The sequence below is a fragment of the Neopsephotus bourkii genome, unplaced genomic scaffold (genome assembly GCF_033783945.1).
Source record: "Neopsephotus bourkii isolate Nb327-2 ecotype Australia unplaced genomic scaffold, CSIRO-AGI_Nbou_v1 NB_1539, whole genome shotgun sequence".
Lineage (NCBI taxonomy): Eukaryota > Metazoa > Chordata > Aves > Psittaciformes > Psittacidae > Neopsephotus > Neopsephotus bourkii.
In genome coordinates, this window is record NW_026902015.1 from 581,729 (window position 1) to 602,509 (window position 20,781).

The 20,781-nt window shown below is 40.8% G+C and overlaps 1 protein-coding gene across 3 annotated transcripts in view; it reads left to right on the forward strand.

The window, feature by feature from the left end:
* The window catches only part of IGF2BP3 (insulin like growth factor 2 mRNA binding protein 3), a 114,762-nt gene that overhangs the window by 84,578 nt on the left and 9,403 nt on the right, over positions 1-20,781 (forward strand). For all 3 annotated transcript variants that reach the window (XM_061370324.1, XM_061370325.1, XM_061370323.1), the window contains 2 exons: positions 1,777-1,908; positions 17,066-17,185. In XM_061370324.1, the coding sequence (XP_061226308.1) occupies positions 1,777-1,908; positions 17,066-17,185 (252 nt within the window). The remainder of the gene's footprint in view (positions 1-1,776; positions 1,909-17,065; positions 17,186-20,781) is intronic.

The window sequence follows — 20,781 nt, forward strand, 5'->3', positions numbered from 1 at the left end:
ACTGGAGCCATGGAAAGGTTTAGGTGTGAGAGGCCTCCAGAGATCACCTGGTCCAGCAGTCAGTTGCTCAGTATAGGGCCTGCTTCAAAGTTAAATGAGACTATGTAGAGGCTTGTCCCCTCTTGAACACCTCCATGGGTTGAATGCCCATAGTCTCTTTGAGCAGCCTGTGCCCCATCTCATTGTTCTCATGGGGAAAAGTCTTTCCTAGTATCACAACAGAACTTCCCTGTTGCAGCCTCTCTCTGTTGCCTCTTGTATTAATTCCTGGCACTTGGGTGAGGGTTTTTTATTATTTATGTACGAATGTTAATGAAGGCTTTTTTCTAATTTGTTTTGAGTAAGGGAACTGAGAAATTGATTTAGATTGAGGAAATGAATGAGCATTTCACTTCTTGTTGCAAAAGCCAAAAGGAATGTGTTTTTAGGTACTGTTGTGGTTTGTGTTCTAGTTCGCATATGTTAAAGTAGTAATTCCTAGTGTCTTCATTTTAAAAGCCCAACAGCATAACGAAAGCTCTCTTCTGCTTTCGATAATGTAATTTAAGAAGGCCTTATTAAAGGTTTTCTTGATATAGATGATAAAGGCATGCAGTTATTCAAAGATGATTGGGGATTGTATAACAAAAACCCCACACCTTGTTAGTTTGCCAAGGTGTTACTAATGCGTATTGAGAAATGATTGAGATTTTTTGATAAGCCATGAAGAACTTTTTGTGTCCACATCTTATGGTCTAAACTCAGACTGGAAACACTGTTTTCAGTTCACAGTAATCTCTGATTTTCTAGAAATGGCCATTCTTCACGGTTTTCCTGCTGGATGGAGAGAATATTCTCCTTGCTTTTTTCCCTCCCTCTCATCCTATCAGTATATTGCAGGACAGAAACTACACACAAGAACACAATCAAGTATTTTATAGCTTTTTTTTTTGCTTCATATTGTGAGCAGGAACACAAGGTGAGCTTGAGGCTATTCTCCTGTTTGGCAAAGGCGTGGTAAGCAGAAAGCTGCCTCTGTTACTAGATGGATTTCGAATGCAATTTGTAGTGATTATTAGGGTAGTTTTTCAGCTGGTGAAATTTCAGGATATTTTGGTGTCTCATGATTTCCTTATGCTGATGGCTTGAGATGGTGTCAGTCTCTAGCTGAGGTATTTCTGAAGCATAGTCATTTTACTGGGCATATTCTGGAAAAGTGGAAAGGGGTATTGAAAGGGGTATGTCAAGCAACAGACATAAACTCTATAGTTGATGCTTTTGCAATAAATGCTGGGGTTATCTCGCTTCATCTCTCACAAGACATGGGAGGAAAAGCATATAGGAGGGAGAATGGGGTTTTACAGTGGGATATACACCCCTAGTGTACGAAAAGTCAGAACATGCACGTGGGCTTTCTGGTTCTACAGACTGTCTTTCTTAGTATAAAGCCAAAATTACTATCTTATTTATCTAATAATCTTGTTCACTCTGGAAGCAAATACTACTATTGCCAGATTCTCTTGCTGGAAAGTTTGTCATGTTTTTCACTGGATAAACCGTAGCACGTGATTCCCAGCTGCTTTTCCCACTATGTGTTTTTAATGTTATTGGTCTGTGCATGTGTCTGGAAAACAGGTTTGAAGCAGAGTCCTTGGGGTAATGGAGATGAATTATTTTTTTCTCTCTAAACAACATAGTGACATCTCTTAAGAGGTTTAATAACCTGTGCCAATCACGATCCTGATTAAAGTTCATAACCAGGATTGTAAATCTTAAACAACTCTTTTGCTATTGCAGCTTCAAGCACATTTAATTCCTGGATTAAATCTGAATGCCTTGGGTCTATTCCCACCTTCTTCTTCAGGAATACCACCTCCCGCAGTGAGTGTTGCCTCCGCTGCTGCTGCTGCTTCATATCCACCGTTTGGGGTAAGGGAATCTCTGATTTTTGATGGTTAGTGGATGGTGGTACCAATCCATACAATGCTGCTGTTCAAAACTATCCAGTTTGCTGTAATTTTGCCCCACAGATCTTGGAATTGTGTTCTGTGAATTTTCCAAATGTTGTCGGTCTTCCGGCTTGCACATAGGAAATACTTCCTGTGGCTGCTGTTGCGAAGAGGCATTCATTGGTCATTTAGTGAAATGCTCAGTGAAACCAGAAAATGGTGTTTCTTAGTAAAGTGTGTTGGATCCTGTTTTCTAGAATTATTACAGAAAAATCTCATGCAAAATGGGATTTAAAATTGCTGTAATTTGCAATTAATGTTAGTCTGTAATTGTATTCCTGTTGATATGGAAGGAAAAAAAAAAGTCTTGTCATAAAATGGGGATCTCTTTGTAGCTGAAATCTGCTTGAATTTAGTAGTTTTACAAATGTACAAGCCCTGTTGAGTGTAGTATTGCTATATATATAGGATTTCAATGACATGGATTGATCTCCAGAAAGCTGTGATTTACTTGCCACATTGCTCTCAAAGAAACACATGAAAAGAATTCAATAGAATCTTATTCAAATCAAGGGCTGATCAGTAATCATAGATTAGGTCTTTTGCTATGAGTAAAAGATAGTTATTGTCTCGGAAAGCTCCTGAGCCTTTCTGGAAAGAGGTGGTGCTCTGCTATTGAAGAAAAGACAACCTCATTACAGAAGGTGATTTTTCATCTCTTCCCTGTGGTCGGTGTTCGCAGCTCAATGGAAGATGAATTTTCAAAATGAACTTGTAACAAGTGGATGATAGAGCTTTACAAGCCATGACGTGGCTGGCTTTGCCCTCTTCTTTGCTCAACAGTGACATCTAGAGAGCTAAGTCTGGGACTCTTCATGAACTAGAAAAGTGAAAAATGCAGGGCAGCACATTGAACTTTATCAAATAACTCAAGTGGGTATATATATATATATATATATATATATTGCACTAAAGGGTGGTTGTTGCCTAACCATTTTTCCCAGAGGAAGCAGCCAAGAAAGTGTCACTGCAAGGAACAGGAAAAAAATCCACACTTGCATCATTGTTTGTGGGAATGAACAAGTTGGGTGTTATGAATGTATGATAAACTAAGTGGAGTATAATAGTGGCTTTATCAGGAAAAAGTGCTCAAGTGAAAACTACAATGCAGTATGTTCATACTCCATTATTTTGCTGCTAATAGGAGTTGCCTCTATTTACGACAAATTTTCTCCCCTTCAAAGTCCCTCTGAACTTTGGTTTCAGACAGCAGTCTGAAAAATACAGGTTTTTGCTTAATTATATTGTATAAAGTGTCATCTGTGGTAATGGATTGCCTCAATTTATTCTTTTTTTTTTTAAGAGAAACTAGGGGGTGATTTCTTAACAGTACAGAACTTTTTTTAGTGGTAATGAAAAGTCTAGCTTTTTCTTTCTTTTTTTACTCCAGATTTGTGAACTGCTTTGCTGTTCTTGAGATTCATGCTATAAACCTACAGTTCTGTCCCTCACTTGGTTTATTTTCATTTCATATTTTGTTGTGGTTGTTTATTGCTTTTGCTTTAAACGTGCACCTAAACAGTGTATGTTAAATAAGATTGAAATCTGTAATTTGAACTTATTCCTGTCTGTCCCTTTGTTGCTAGTTTACCTTTTTCCTCACCTGAGGTGCACCTTTTTTGGCCTGCTAGGATCTCTGGCAGTTTTGTGGCTTCTGAAAATAGGATAGTTGCAACAGCTGGAAAATGGCATCAAGAAACATCCCTGTGTAGAAACATTGCAGGTGGAAGGACCATGCTGTCTGAGCTGTCTCTTGTTCCTATTCATACTGTATGCTCAGTCCTCTGAATAAGCTATCACTACTGATAGTCTAGAAGTATAAGAAGTTCACATGAAAAAAAAGGGGGATAAATTTTGGCTTTTTTTGGAGGTTGGCTTGGTACCAAGCCAGCCTCTAAATGCAATACTAAGGGCTTCTGAAATAAATGCATGGGCAACTGAAACTATTTCACCTTTTCTTACTGCTGACCTTGGTTGGAAAAAGAGCAGGTGGTTCTGTGAGCTTCAGGCAAGTCAGCCCCTCTGATTACTTGGAGTAGCTGTCTCTTGCTGGTGAGAGGAAACAGAAGTATGAGTTTATCTTTTAATGGTTATGGGTTTCCAGAAAACAAAGTTCCCATAGTTTATTCTTTTTTACTCTATTTGGCGAAGACTTTTGAATCATGTTTGTGCATGAAGTTAGTTTCTGTAATGTCTGAGTTTTATGCCTCTTAATCTTTTTTTACTCTGCCAGAATGATTTTTAAGACAGTGATTAGATAAGGTATTGGGACATGTAGAAGTAGAAATCAAAAGAAAAGAGCTGTCTACATTTTGAAGAAGAAATGGAAAAAATTTGAAAGGCTGAAGGCAGCTGCAGGGTGGGATCTAGGAGAGCTCATAAGGGATTTAAAAACAAAATTAGTAAAAGATAATCTGTGTAAGTAAAAGAGGCTTCAGGGAAAAGAAGGTCTTAGAAGCATTAATAAAGAAATCACAGGGAGACTTTATGTCCATTCAGCTATAAGCTATTCATTACCAAGATCCTTGTTCTGGCAAAAGCATTTGGGCAACTCAAGTCCCTTGAGCTTGTTTTGAGTGGATATTCTTGTACGCTTGGGAGCACTGGTTAGCTGGCATTGAGGATATCCTTTTCAGGCAGCTGGAAATCCTTTCTGAAAGTGCTGCTGGCATCAGGGTGTAAGAAGTGAATCCTGCTGCTGCCTTGTTTATTTTTGCCAGTGAAAATTCTGCCTTCTGCTCAGGGCTGGACATGAGTGGCTCCTCCCTGTCCCCTGTTTAGCTGAGTAAAGGTGTGTTCGTTGGCAATTTCAACTGCAATGTTAACAGAGGCCTCTTGCCATATAATGTCATTAAAGCCTTTTTTATGAATGCGTGCTTACAAACCATACAGTGAGCCCTGGGACCCCCCTATGATGTGCTTGAGGGTTATGAAGCTGTTGTTTTAATATCTTTGTATGAACCCTTTCTTCACCTTGTTGTGGGGATGGACTCAAAAGTGGCTCTCCCTTGGGTCAGAAGAGGTAGGTGGGTTAGATTCCTTCATTTGCAGAAGTTTCCATATGGACCTGATTTGTTATACGTACTATTTTCTCTTTACAAGGTGTTGCTGTGACCTTGTGTAGGATTTGTTCCCAAAGAAACTGAGGTGTCATCTGAGTTACTGAAACAAGCGTCTGTCACATTTCTGATGCTGCTTTTTCATATGGGTGGAGAGAGAAGAATCTGCGTAGTAAATAGATATAGGATTTTGTTATATTGCTAGAGCTTGAAGTGACAGGTCTGAACACCCATATATTCAGCCGTAGCCAAGTATTCCTAAAATGGAGCATTCAGGAGCTTGGGAATGAGTAATTGGATAAGTTAACATAAGCATTGTGATGCTTCATCCTATCCCTCTTTGTGCAACGCTTTTTAAGGCATTTTTAACAAGAACATAAACACTGTTATCCAGCTGCTACAGGAATAGTCCAGTGTCACAAACTTAGGAGATGGTGACGTTATCAAATGCTGGTTTGCATTTAATGTCTTGGACTGGGTCACGTTCAGAAGAACAATTTCCATGTGACTGAGATACCTCACTCTCAATGTTCCATCTCCATGCTGCTTCACAATGGTGTGTAACACCAATGTCTTACTGTGTGGAGACCCCTCTCATTTAATCTAATGAGATCCAGTTTCTATCTCACTAGGGACCTGATTGCTGCTTTACCCTTTGTCCTGGCAGTGGAGTCTATACAGGAAGGCACAGGCTGCCTTTGGTCCCTGTCTGTGTACAGGTATAATAAACGTGTGTGCGCACCCACTGCATGTGGCTAACAGAGTCTGAGCACTGCATCTAGTGCAGGCTAGCCATTTGATTATTTATATTTAGCTATCACTAGCAACACTTCTTTATGGTGCATCTGTATAATTTATTTGCAAAGTCCAAGCTCTGTTTGCCTGCTTAAAGCGTTCATTTTTGTGTAGCCATTTAAAATGGGTGCAATGGAATTGCATGTTGTGTCTTGATTCCTGAATTTTCCTGTCTTTTTGCAGAAGCCAACATCTGTATACTTTTCTCTGGCCTCCTAAAATGCAAGCAAATGGGAACATGTGGGAATCATTGAAATATTTTAAGGTTTGATGGAAATGTAAGACTTAAGAAATGTCTCAGTTAATAATATCAGGAGCTAAAACCTCTTTTTACTGTCAAATGTGTGTGATTTTCTCTTATGATCCTGGTGATACGATAGAATTAATGGGGCTTTTTTTTATTAATATGTGCCCTTGTGTGAGCAAACTTAACTCTGCACTGAAATGCTTGTGTGTGTCGTAGTTCTGAAACGATCAACAGATAGTTTTGTTAGCCTGCCCACTGTCACTCAGGATGAGCATCATGACCTGAGCACCTGCGCAAAGAATGGGGATTTGTATGAGGACAGTAAGATTCTGCAGAAGTGGATATGCCCAGTGCTTATGTATTCCAGAAGATATGTTACCACAAAAAAATGTTTTGGAAAGGATGTCAGCCAAACTGCTTCAGATGTGGCGTTTTACTGCTCAAAGCTCTCTTGAAGTCGTTGCTTCTGTCTCCTGAACCCTGGGGAGAATATACACGTACTTGTCTCCCAAGAATAGAAGCTTGTTCCCATGCAACTCTAAAGATTCTAAAGCTCCAAACAAATGAGAAATCTTTGTCTTAAAGTTCAGCTGTGCAGTCAAGCAATAAAACCACCAGGCTCATCCACTGGGGTTAAGTGGGTGGCACCCTTTTTATAATTGAAACTTTCTGTATTTAGTTGTACATCTGACCGCATTGCTTTTGTAGCCTTTGGGTCTGAAATTTGGCATCCCAGGGGTATGGGAGAAGGTAGGCTAACTTGTGGGAAGCTCATCCTGCACTTCAGTGTCTTGAAACAGGGTGTTAGAATTAATTCTCTCGTTATCTATTGCATGGCAGGTATACTGGAATGCATAGGAAGGTAAGAAGTGCAGACACTTTTCTTCCTCAAGAGGAGCTGATGCTGGTTGCTCTCCAGCATCTGTAAGGTCCTGTAAGAGATGGCTGAACTGCTGCGTTAAAGTTAGCTAAGGTGAAGAGATGTGCCTCTGCTTGCAGCAGGACTGCTTTCTCTACCGGTCTTTTTGCACAACTGTAGATTCTTGATTCTCTACCCTCAAAAAGCACTCTTTCTTTTTCTTGACCCTCACAATTACTTTTCAGGTTATGTGATGTGCATATAAGCTTCTAGGAAAAGGGGGGGTGAAAGAAAGGGTGTGTGGGGAATAGAAAGTTTCCTACAGTAAACGAAACCAAGAAATCAAGCCACCCTTTTCTGACCACAAAAAAACATCTTGAAGAGCTAGGCTGCTAGGTTGCTTTTCTTTATTCTTTTTGCCATCTCCTGAAGCTTTCTGTTGCAGGTGAGGAATATGTCAATGGAAAAGTTCCTCCTTAGAAGATGTGGTCAAGAAAGAGATTCTTTCTTTATTCTCCAGTAATTTTCTATAAGAATAATAGTAAAGAAGAGATCTTTGATATCACATAGATGTAAGAGAAGAAATAACTGTATTGTGCTTTTGGCAGGAAAAGAAAGTAATTTAAAATGAAAAATTGGTTCGTTTGAGGGCCTTCATTTGATGCTGTGAGCATAGATGAGACACGGAAGAGGAAAAACTGTCTTATGTTTCCAGGTACATTGACTCTTAATTGGTGGCATGTTGGGCTCCTTTGGATGTCTGGGTTAGAATGGATTAGCTCCTGAAACTGTTACACCTAAACTACTCAGGGGTAATAATGTATGTACACCTATAATGTGTGCAGTTGTAAGTGGCTTTGCCCTAATTTGGCTAGCTTGTTATGCAGTAGATTTTGTGAGTAGCTGTCCTACGGCCAAAAGAGGATGTGGTTTGGGGGGTGAAGAAAGATTTGACAGTGTTTCTAAAAAATGGTTTTATATCAATGAAATAAAAAACGTACATGTGCAAACCCCCACAGTCTTGAGGAGGGCACTATAGTACAACAGCATTGCCTGGAAAAACCTACTACCAGCTCATTAGGCTGCTTTTGAAGCTTCTAACCTCAATGCCTTGAATACACCTTTCCTGCTGCTTAGTTTCTTAAAATCATTAATGGTGCATTTTTTGGACAACTAAGCATTTGCTCCATGGTACATAATATTGTGGGGTTGTTCTGCCCCATGGAGAAAATGGTTGGTCCTCCCACCACCTCAAAGTCTTCTGCTCCTACCATGCTGTGTTGGCAGGGAGCCGTATCCGGAGTAATCGGAACCTATTCTTCCTCTGGAGATGGACTGGCCCCCAGTGAGGGAAGCAGAAATGCAGTTGGCACTGTATGATGTAAAAAGATCTGGCAAGTTGACAGTTGGTATGGTTCTTTTTTCCTGAGGTGTTGAAGCCTCCAGTTATTCTTAATAGTTCTTTCCACAGTTCTGAGGTTGTCAGAATGCAAATAGGATTGCCTGCTAACTAGTAATGCACACTTTAAAGATGAAAATGTCTTCTTCCTCTCTGCAGGTTTGAGTACGCGTGATATTTATACTTCCCTTGGACAAGAGAGAAGAATTTCTGTTGGTACCATGCTACCAGATTCTTGTCATGGGAAGATTTAATTGGTGTTCCCTTGAACATTACATACTCCCAAGCTCTTAAGTACCAGGCTCAGCATCTTCTGGATGTTAAACTAAGTGGGAAATTTAATTCCTTAAGGTGACAGATAATATTTACTTACTAGACTGTGCTGGGCTCCTTCAGGCCAGAAACAAAAACAGGTCAAGTCCTCATTCTGGTGTACCTGGCTCCATCTCTGGTTGGTTTGTTCATTAAACATAATGGAACAATAAGAGACCTTTCTGTGTTTTCACAGCCTGTTTTCCTTGCAGCTGCCAAGGAATCTGAGCAGTGTCTTTGTAAACCAGAGCTGATGAATACCTGTGTCTTTTCAAAGCCACAGATTTCCTGGGCAGCTTCTAAGAATTTGGAATACCTATGTGGCTGGTGTGTCACAGCCGTGATTTTTGAAGTGGAAATGTTTCTATGTGTTTGCAGTGTTGCAACACCAAATACCTATGTTTGCTGCTTGTGAATGACCAGCAAAATTCTTGCTTACGTAGTTTCACAATCTGTTCCTTATGTTGATTCCTGCTTTTGGCTGTCTATTCAGAATAAAAGGTGGCAGATTGCATTTTTTGGCATTGTGGCCAATCAGATTTTGCAAAAACAAAAAGTTCATGCTGTGTTCAGAAATATGTCAGACCTGTTCCTGCTTGTGAAATGCCTTATAACCAGCCTGCCAGAAAATGTTCCTTCTCTGCTTCTGTGTTTTCTACCCCCTCATTCCTGACTAGGTTTTCACGTTGGAAACACTTCTGATAGGTGCAGTACTGTTAGTGACTTCTAGTACTCTGAGGAGATCCCTGTGGCTTGCCAAGGTAGAAGACAGTGGTGGTTAAAAGTACTAAAATTGAGAGCCAAGAAGTGAAGTGAGTCATAGTACTGAGATGATTTTAGTAGCATTTCACATAAGGTACTGACCACTGTGTAATAACCAGCTGTATCTGAGTTTCAGGTGTTGAAATGCAGTAGTCCCCAGATTGGAAATGCAGACAAGGGTTATCTGTTATGTTTTCAACCAAGGGGAGAGGACCAGCTCAGGTGGCTGGGCAGAGTGTTCCCTTTCTGGGTGTCCAGGACTGATGGAGAGGGGTGGACAGATATAGCTGCATGGCTTTTTCCCTGAGCTTACCTCAGAAAGGGTCATGCTCTTGGTTCATCTAGTGACACGAGTGCTTCTTAGGTCATGCAGCAGTAACGCCTGCAGGCTGGGGGGGAGCCAGCTCTGCTCTGAACACAGCAGACGTTCACCCTAAAGATCTTGACGGCTGAGGGAGGTGGCACGATGTTCTCCTGGCCACACTAGAAGGCTGCTGCAAGTGTGATGCTGAAGCTGCTGTGGGGGCGTTCCTTGTTGTACTTGGAAATCCTTCCCACCAGTCCTCTGCCTCGCATCAATCTGGAATTCATGTGAAGATGAAGCCCTGAATGGATGGTGGCAATACAGCTTGTGCTTGGGAAAACGGGTGATGCTTCAGGGTGTCTGGAGGAAAGTTAAAAATATGCATTGCTGCTATTAATTTATGTTTTCCTAACTCTTGAATGACCAAATTCAGCAGTGAAGAGCTCTGTTACCTTCTGTGTATAGTCCTGGCTTTTCAGGGAGCGAATGTGGCAGGAAAATTCTAACTCAGAGCATGGGCTTAAATTTGTTCTAAGTAAACCCAGAAAGCTTGGAGGCTGGGAGGAGGTGAAGCTTCACTTTAACCTACACTGGCAGCACTAATTTAGCTGATGTACAAGATGGTGACCCCAAGAGGTATTTACAAGGATGTTGTAAAACTGTTGATAGTGTTAGATATATCTACCAAGACTTTAAATAGGTTTTCCTTAATGAGCCTCTTGTTTCCAACAAAGGCTTAAACTTTTAGTGTTCCTATTGGAAAATGAATGCATTAGAATTTCTTTCACTGGTGTCAAAAGCTTATTTTTTATTAATGCATTGAATCCTACTGGAATGTGTTCAAGGATACTTGGCTTAAAGTTGGTTTCCCCTTGCTGCAAGTTTTCATTACTAAATAAATAAGAGCATTTAGCATAGCTGTAGGGCAGGATAATTCTTGACAGTGCATTGCAAAAATGTGGTTTAAATTTTGGCTTTGGGTCTGGTAGGGGGGTTTGAATAAAACGATCCCTCATTTCCTGACAAAACTTAGGGTATTCTGAAGACCAAGTGAATCATCTGTAACTCTGCCTTGCCTTGGTGATGGTGATCCTGGCACTTAGGTAGGGGAATAATGGCAAAAGAGAATTTAATGCAATCATCTATTAGCTGTATGTTTACTTTACACAGTGGATTTGTTTACTGTTTAAAAACAAAGAACCACCAGTAATCCACTAGGCTAGATGGTAGCCAAACATTGGCTGAGAATGTTCCATGAAGGCTTAAAATAGCTTTTAATTATTTCCCTCACAGCTAAAAAAAAATTACACTGACTAGAAATGGATAACGTGACTTTGTGACTTAAAATAAATGTCTTATTCTAAGGTAATTCATTTGCAATGCATTTGGAGTAAATGAAAACATGTACTGGAGATGCATAATGGGCACAGAAACCAGCAAAGATCTGATTCTGTTCCCATTGATGTCTGGCACAAGATCCTATTTACTTCAGTGGGTACAGTATTTTTAAAGATTTACAGCCTTATCCCAAATGTTGCCATGGATTTACCAACCACATGCGTTTGATGGAGCAAGGGGTCTATGGAGACACTTAAAAACATGACTGGAAAAAGAATTGTGCTGTTGGCAGGCTTGCAGAAAAAGACTGAGATTAATGCTGAAGTTAATATGAGGGACATAAATAACAAACATGTCCCCTTACCAGCCCTGCAGTGGGTGAGATCACACACTCATAGTGACTAGGGGAGCTGTGGACTGACCAAGCAGCAACATCAGATGAAAGAAAGAAAGGGGGGGTTGCCTTGGGGAAGAACGGAGAAGGCAAAACTTTTATGTTGGTGTGTTTGTTGGGGTCTTGTGTTTTGGTGTTATTTTTTTTTTGTGGGGGGTTTAAATTATTATTTGTCTATTTTTAAATATAATTTCCCAAATGCACCAACTCTGGTGGTTTCAGACCTACGTTTTTACCTCCCACGATCCATCTGAAGAATCATAGCTTCACTTTTCTGAGTCTTCATCCTTGCATGGCCGTGCTTTGGCTGTTACGCAAGTGCAAGATGAGGAGGAATGCTTTTCCTTCTGATGACCTGCTGGGTAAGGGAAAAAGCTCTCTTTCCTGTGTCTGATTTTGGGCAGTTTGTAGCACTGATGCACCAGGCCTTGGCAGAAGTGTTACAGTAAGCTTACCCCAAGGGCACCCCGCTGGTGCTCTACAGATCTTTTGCAAGCAGAAGTTGCAGAAATAAGAGTGAATCTGCAAACTTTCTTGGCTGGAAGTCCTCAGCTTGTAGCTCTGCTGTGGACCAGTAGCTCTCATGTAGGGGAGGGCATGGGGCAATATCTCAAGAAGGGGAAGAGCCTCACCACAGCTGAGGCTCTGAAAACTAAGAAAGGCTAAGCCAGTTTGCAAAGAGTAAACTATAACATGGTAGGGATGATAGCAGAGAAGTGATTCTCCTGGGAAAGTCTTCTGTGTAGTCTGGTTGGAGCGAAGGGAGCCATCCTGTTGGTACCTGCAGCACAGGGGCTCTAGGAGAGCCCAGTAGTGTAATAAGGAAGCAGCTAGGGGTTACAGGGTTTAGTAACAGAAGAGGCTAGGCCTTGGATGGAGGTGGTGGGAATTTAAAAGAGAAACACTTGGCATGGTCTGTTAGGCTAGGGACAGATGGCTGGTGTTCAGGGACTTGCAGGAGGTATGGAAGGAGGTGTATCCAAGCTGCCACAGGAAAAAACACTGGAGTAGACTAAAACGTTAGAGCTACTGGTGTGCAGAAGCACTTGCTTAGCTTCATCCAATGGGGTAGATTAATTTACGTCTCTGTGTTAGATCACTGCTTTCAACCCTGATTTGAATGAGCAAGCAGGAAATCTGATTTGACTGATCAAGTTTTACATCTGTATTCAGTTACCTTTCTGAAAGCCTTAGTGTAGTCTGTGCCACCACAGCTACCCTTTGCTAACATAGTGAATGTATTTAAACAAGTAGGCAGCTTACCATTTGCTCTGGTTGATGTATTTCTTCCATTTGCTATTAAAAATTGATGAGTGGTCTTTTTCTTATTTTTAATTAATTTTTAACTTCTGATTTTCATCAGGCTACATTTGGGTGGCAATTGGAATGCAATTAATGAACAAAACCAGCATTTAAAATTATTTTTATTAATTAAATGTGCTGGATATAGATGAAAAATACTTATCAAGCCTGGTTTGTGTCTAAAGCATGCTGACTTCTGTAGAAACAAAGCAAGTATTATCAGCTGTTTCTGAGCTGAATTAATTGTTTCTGGTCACTGTGCTTTTCAGGAATCTGTTTCTTAGAACGAAGAAATCTTGGTTTCAGAATTTTGGATTCTGGAGGTTGTTTTTTTTGTTTGTTTTTTTTTTTCATTTGTTTTTTGTTTATTTAATTCTAAGAAATAAGTTCTCCATCTGAGTCAACATCCTGGTGTTGTCAAACTGTATATCCCAGCTACATGAGACACCACTTCTCTCCCCAGAGAAAGTCTTCCTGCCCCATGGCCTGGAAGCATGTGTAGCTTGCTTTATGTTGTTTGGATCTGCTCGGTGTCAGGATGGACTAGTCCTGAGCCTGTCCCACAAATATTGCTAGGGCAGAAGAAGTGGCCTGTGTATCACAGACCTCTGAGACACTTACTTGTGAATTGTGGTGAATGTATGGACCATCCATCTTGTTGTTGTCAAAATTAGTGATTAATTCCATGACTTAATGAACTTTACAACTCCAGTTCTTCAACATTTAGACTGAAAAGTATTTAAGTTTGTAACTATACCATAAAGGCCTTTAAAATTAGGAGGCAAAAAAGAGGAATTGCAGGATGCTTTCTGTCATTACAGGCAGATACTCTCCAAGAGATATACATATATAGATATAAATTTTAGTTTTTAAATTTTAAGTATATGTTTAAGCAAACTTGGCCTTGTTAAGGGACTGAATGTTGAAGCTCAGATTTCACACAGCGGGAAATCAGCTTCCTAAATTTAGTACATCTAACATATGTTTAAGATCTAGGAATCTATTTCTGATATAATTCATGCTCAAAGTTCCTGGAAAGCTCTATGACTTATGTGGCATGGCAGGGGGAAGATTAAATTATAGCTGATTTTCTTCCATCCTAAGATCCCCAGAAGCATCTGGAAGATTGATGGGTGGTGTAGTCATTGCATTATGTTTTGATGTGTTTCTTTTGGAGGACAGTCTTCCAGTAAATACAAAAGGATTTTAAAATTATTGTGGGTAAGAAGGTGGACAGATAATAAATTGAACTTGGTGTTGTTATACTCTCTTAAAAGCCTTAGCTAGAGTTGATTTCTGCCAGAAGGAAAAAGAGCTGCTGTGTTTGATGCTCATGCTTTAAAACAAATCCAACCGGGTGGGTTTTTGAGTGGTTAAAAATCACTGTGGGTAAGGAAATTGAAGTAATTTCTCTAAATCCTGCATGATGTTATACTGGAGATGGATTTGGTTGTACATGTGCTTCTGCAGGCAAGAATCTGAGAAGTGACAATGTAGACCCAGCTCTGTATCAACAAGTTCTCCACTGCTCCCTAATAAGCACAGATTACTATTGCACCAGAACAGAAGTTTAACATTAAAAAGCCTCTCCCGGAAATAATAATGAAGTCCTTTAGGGAAAAAAGAAGTTGAAATGCATCAACAAGTCAAAACTGTGAGGAGGGATGGGGGGAGAGGGCTACAGTAAGCTGACTGTACTTTTGGAAAGGCACATGTACATCTTCTGTCTACCATTGCTGCCCATGTTTCATGTTTAAGGGTGAGGCAGCAGAAAGGAATTTCAGTGGTGAATTGAATCTAGCCAAGAAAGTGGCTTCAGATCGGGCTTTGGTAAGAGGAGAGGAAAACTGCTGCAGGCAGATGGGCAACAGAGGGAAGGCAGTAATGAAAAGTAATGAAGTCTGAAAAGTAATGAAGTCTGATTTGTTCCTATGGCAGAGAAATGTCTGGAGGTGAGTTCAGGTAGAAGCTGTGTAAACTCTTGAAAATCTTGTCCAGTTCTATATTTTGTTTGTATCAGTGCTATATGACTTAGCTGGGGAGTTTATGTGTGCTAGCTCAAATCTTAACTGGAAGAGAGTGGCTGGAGCTGCACTTGGGAGGCAAGACTTTGGCAGTGGCTTTTTGCAGGAGCTGGAGTGTTGGTGGAGGTAGGGGTCAAGGAGATGAATGAGCAAGGGGTGGCTAAGCTGTCTTAGTCTGGATCCTTAAGGGGTGGCTAAGCTGTCTTAGTCTGGGTCCTTGCAACACATCCGGAAAGAAGCCCAAATGCTTCATGAATTTGTATCTGTTTAGAAACAGTTCCCAGAAGCGGTGAGATCAACCAGGTACCTAGAATAGTGTTTCCACATTACTGGAAATCCTGCTGGATCCACAGTGAACATGTAAAAGGGCTTACTATGGGTGTGCTCAAAGGATGTTTGTAATAATAGGAGGAGAAATTGAGTAATCTTCTGGAAAGTGGTTTAACACACACTGAAATGACTGATACCTTTCATTAGAAACACGTTGTTTCAGGGTGTAGTTTTGGGATCATTTTAAACTGATCTGTAGGCAGATGGAAAGGTGCTCCTGTGCCCTGACCTAATTGTTGTTGCTTCCTCCCTCCTTCCAGGACTGCCGCTTGCGCGGCTCTCTGGTTATTCAGGTCAGGGACCCGCTGTGTACCTTAAGAATCAGCTGGATTCGCAATCCTGCTGCCCACAAAGCACATAGGAGGGCAGCGGGGAGGTGGGTGTGGAGGGCTGCATCCTGTATCCAGGGAAAACGTGGGCTTAAACCAGCTTAAACTGACTGTGAATCCTGATGCCTTGTATGTGTGAAAACACAGGGTAAATTGTGTAACTGCTGAAAGCACCTAAAGCAACCAGCAGAATGTATTTCTATTCTCAATATCCTATTTTGGGGTTTCTTCACCTGGTACATGGAGCTGTGCCTGGAATTTATTTCCCCTGAGGTAACAGTTGACTTGTGTTTACCAAAAATAAAGTGGTAAAACTTGGAAACAAGCATTTTGTTCTGATTTGTTTATGGTTAATGCATCAGGACTTTGCTTCACCTCAAAAGAAGTTACTGGAATTAAAAATAAGTGGAGAGAGCTTCTTTTAGGATTGCAGCTGCTTTTTGCTGTGTTGTGTATAGCGTATCTTTTCCTAAAAATATCACTGAAAAAGCTGCTTCAGTGAGATTCTGTATGTGGGTCTGTATCCCTACCAAAATATACAAGCAAGCAAAGCTTAATGAGCATGGCTGGTCCCACATGCTCCACTCAGCGATGCTCAGGCTGGTCTGCATGGTGAGCACTGCGAAAGTGAGGGATGAGGATGGCTGTGTTGTCTTCAAATACCTCTTTGAAAACACATAAGAGAACTACATGGAGGAAGAAATACTTGAAATGGGGGGGGAGTCCTAGTTCAAAGAAAAGCTCGAGCAAAATGCATGGATAGATTGATGGTACAGTGGCATATTTGGGTACTCAGCAGTGATCTGTTAGCCCAGGACGAGCTCTTCTGAGCTCATTCTGATAGAATAGTTATGGCTTATTGTGGCATAAGGTTTGATCATCACTATGTAGCACGTAGAGAGGATCTCAAGTGTTACGTTGCGCTCTCCAGCTGGGGCGTCTGCTTGAAAGCAATAGGAAGCTGCAGTGGTGCCTGATACACAGTGGGTACAATGTTAGGGTCCTCTTGCTTTTGAGAACGCCTTATCTGGTGTTTAATTTACTAGCCTGCTTGAGGCCTGCTGCCAAGGCTCCAACTGTTGCATAATGTTACACAGGAGGAATCGCTGGCAGTTTCCAAGCTGGCTATCATTCCAGATCACTCCCACACAAAGGAAATTGTAGCGTAGATGTAACTTTGAGGGTTTTTGTGCTGCTCTCAGCACAATCCAAAATTAAAAAAATAGCTAGGAAAACTAGAAAGAGTTTGCCTGCTCAGGCTGTAGCCCTTCTGCTTTATAGCAGCCTCACCGGCAGTCTTGCATGGGGAGCAGCATCCAGTGACAGGTAAGAATGAAAACCTCGCAAAGCAGCAGCACTGCAATAATATTTTTAAAGATCTAAATGTTAAAATTGCAAGTGTATCATAAAAGATGAAAGAATCCTCTTTTGGCTTAAACTGTTCTTTCATGTTCTGTGGATTTTGTGATTCCCAGAAAAGCCGTACCTTTAATAACCAGACATCACAGGGCATCATGAGATTTCCCCCTTGTTTCCATGCATGCCTGTTCAGTACCCGCTTTCCTGTCAGCCTGAATTGTAATGTTCAAAAACATTCACTGCATATTTCCTTCTTCCCCACAGCAACAGCCCGAGTCTGAGACTGTTCATCTGTTCATCCCAGCCTTGGCAGTTGGAGCTATTATTGGCAAGCAGGGACAGCACATCAAACAACTTTCTCGTTTTGCAGGCGCATCCATTAAGGTATTATTACACTGACTAACTTTCTGTCTTATTCTACGTGAGACTCTCAGCAAGTTTGCACAAGCCGTGTTTTCGTGAATGTCCTCCCCCACTCCATGCTTAGAATGTGATATGATAAATGGTACATGTGTTTATAAATCATCTTTTAATCTTCTTTGAGACAAGATAATTAGAAGCATGTTTTCAAACGTCTCCTGAGGTGTGAAATATAAGCTGCAAAGAAAACTACTTTGGTGGTCTCGATTTCTTAGAAACAGACTTATGTCTTAATGATGCACTGCTTAAAGGCTTTCTTCTTGCTTTCAGTAAAGTGAAAATTGGAGAAGTAAATTTCCTTTCTAAAAACAGCACAGGTGAAATCTCCTACTGCTGTGGTTGCTCTTGCTCTCTTTCAGATGGATTGGTCTGGGCTGTGAAGCCCAGATTGCTCCATGTTGAAGTGTGTATATTCTAACATCACCCATGAACTCCAAGCTCATGAGGTCAGTCAGTTCTTTAGCATCATGTTTAGCACCCTGATGCTTTACCATCCAGTGGTTAGTTAGTGTGTTGACTGCCCCAGTGTAGCTAAGAACAAGAAGGCTTGCAGAGGTTGACCTAATGGAAGCTTAGGTTTGAATTTTAGCAAATTTGGTGAAATCCTCCTTGGCTGTGTATAGGAGTCGGTACCCATTGTAGTTGTTGTAGGAAGGCCTTGGATTTCTGCTACTGGTGTCATTGTAACTACAACTATCTTCTCTAGATGCTTGAGATTTTTCTTGTAAGTAGCCAGTTCTGCTGTTCTATGATGTCAAGATAATATTTTGGCCTAAATTAAAAAAGAAAAAGTTAATTTGTTTCCTGTGCAGGAAAATGTCAAACATTTTCTTCTCAGTTCTTTTTCTGCTCAGATGTGGCCTGTTTAGTGAGTGCTATGGGAGGGATCTGCCAAAGTTCAAGGGTAGAGGGTTGGAAGCTGGCTACGCTGAGTTGAGCTTAGTGAAGCCAGTGAGGCTAGGCTTGGCATGGAAGGTGTTCATCTAAGTGTGCAGAGCAAAGTAATTGGGGAACCCTGATGAATGAGCCTTGTGTGTGGTTTGCAGAATGCCGATCCATTTACTGGCCAGTCAACCAACTGGCGTGTTGCCCAGTTCCATCTTTTGTTGAACAGTACATTACATAGTAGTTATACTACCCAGATGGTTTACATTAGTAGAGCACTAATAATCATATTTTATGGGAAAAAATGGAATAGAAGAAAGAGGTGTTGATTTTTCTTTATCAAACCTATCTTGCATGGAGGTGCGATGTGCTATGCCTATTTCCTCTTCCTCTCTCCTTTCCCATAGTTTGTATCTATAGATTAAGTGACATATAGAAGGTACTGCTAAGTGGAGAGAGAAATGTGAAACAACCTGGACTCCCAAGAACCTGTCCGAACTAGTTCTTTAGTTGGTCTTTGGAAGATGGTTTAGTGGAAAGGGAGTTTCCCATGCTTCTTATGCACCTGGCTAACAGTGGCCTCAGGCTGCTTCTACTGGCTGGCACCCCTCTACCCAGTGCATTTAACATATCTGTATTAATTGAATTTCACTTAAGTTTGCTAAACCTCTGTTTGTCTTTTGTTCCTTCAGTAGGAATTAAGTAAAGAAGTTTTTGGTGGAAATAGGATTAAATGTCAACAGAACTTGTACAGATGCAGGGTGTGCTTGCTATAAATTGGGAAGTTGCATGCATGCATGCTTAGCGATGAAAATAAAAATGCACCTTCATCTGTAATCTGACAGAACAGTATGAAGCAATGTGCTTGCTTCTGTGTGAAAGTGTTAAAGATGACAGTTAGTGGTAACTTACTAAAAACTTCTCAACTTCCCTCATGTTGACCACCTGCCCTTTATCAGAACTTTTAGACAAAATAATAAATCGTGATCATCAAGGAATATGTGCTTTTAGCTAAGAGTTGGAGGGAGTGCTGCTTGAGTAACTTTTAACTTGCCAAACTGTAGTAATTGTACTCTGTGGAGGAAGTAAGTCTTCGTGCATGACACTGAACTTTTGAGTTGTGCTCTCGGTTGTTGCAAATGAAAACATTTTGCATCCCTATGTGCTCATGCTGAGCATTGTAGATCTGATGAAACTCATTAGCCACAAAGTAAGACTAGATAAGATGCAGATGCACAGGGGTTCTGGTTAAGTCTGCAGTGCCCAGCCCATCATTTCAGAGGTGCATGTGGCTACTGATGAGCTCAGGTTGTGTCCCTTTGCTGGGGGGAGGAGGCTGGTTGCTTGGTAATGTAGGCTTGGTGTGGGGGTCCAGCAGACTGAACTATTCAGCAAAGGAGACAGGCCAGAGATACCTGTGCTGCCTGATGCCCACCCTGTACTACAGTGCTGGGACCTGTTGGGAACCATTGGGATCTCCTTGGTTATAAATTATTCTCAGATTAGCCCTTCCTGTCTCCAGAGGAGCTGGGAATGAGTGTTTTGGGTGTATGAAGTTGTCAGCTTGTGGCTTTGACATATGGAAGACTGCTTTTTTTTCCGGTTAGGAATATAAAACTGTTTCTCTCAGAAGTTAAAAATGCACCACTTGGATGTTATTTGTATGTACATAACTTCTCCTTTCAAGAGCAGACAGACAAAATTAACACTGAAATCTCTTATGTTGACCCTTCAGACGTTGAAATGTTAGTCAGTACGTGTTTCTTTCACAGCCCTCAGCTATGTTTTACTCCAGCTTCTGATAACAGGACATTCTAAGATAAAAGCTAAGCAAGAAAGATCCCAGAACATTTTAACACATGTAAGATGTAACTAAGGCTTGATGGAAAATACTTGTCCTAAAATCTCAACAAAGGTACTGGTGTTCACTAGGAAAATATGAGGTGACTGAGGCAAACTACAATGTCCATGTTAGGTGAATGGCAGTTATCAGGCTGAGATGTGATCAGGCAGCTGCCTCCAAATGTGCCTTGAAATTTTGCCCCTCTAAAACAGTTGTTTCAACGAATAAATGGGATTTAGTCTGTGCTTGCCCTTACCACAGTGTCATGTCATATAAATGTACTGCTGTGAAATGAACGTGTATTTTTAGGTATAGCCAACTGGAATGCAGAAATCGTATGAAAGATAAATATGCAAACCAGATAAGTAGTATGTAATGACTTCTGCAACTGAGGGCTCAATATGAATAACTACATAAACTTTTGTTAGCAAAATTCTTTAGTGAAAATGATGCATGGTGACTGGTAATTTGTCTGAAATAAGCTACAGCTGTTAAATATGAATAACATCCCTGTGCTAACAGCTAAGATGGAATCTTGTAGTGTTTAATATATTGCTCATTTAACAGCAGCTATTTAATACTAGGTGCAACAATGGAAATGTCAGTTGTGATAAACAAAAGATTCATCCCGAATGTTGGAGGCTAGCTTGACTTATTTAATGCCACTGACGTCCAAGAACAGTACCCACAGATATTACTTTTGTGGTGACATGAGCTGCTAAAGACCCTACAGGCGTCTCTGTCTCAGCCCTGGTGGAGTTTAATTTTCATATGGATCACACAAGTATCTGTAGATAGAAACTCCTTAGAAATTGCTAACTCATTGTCCAGG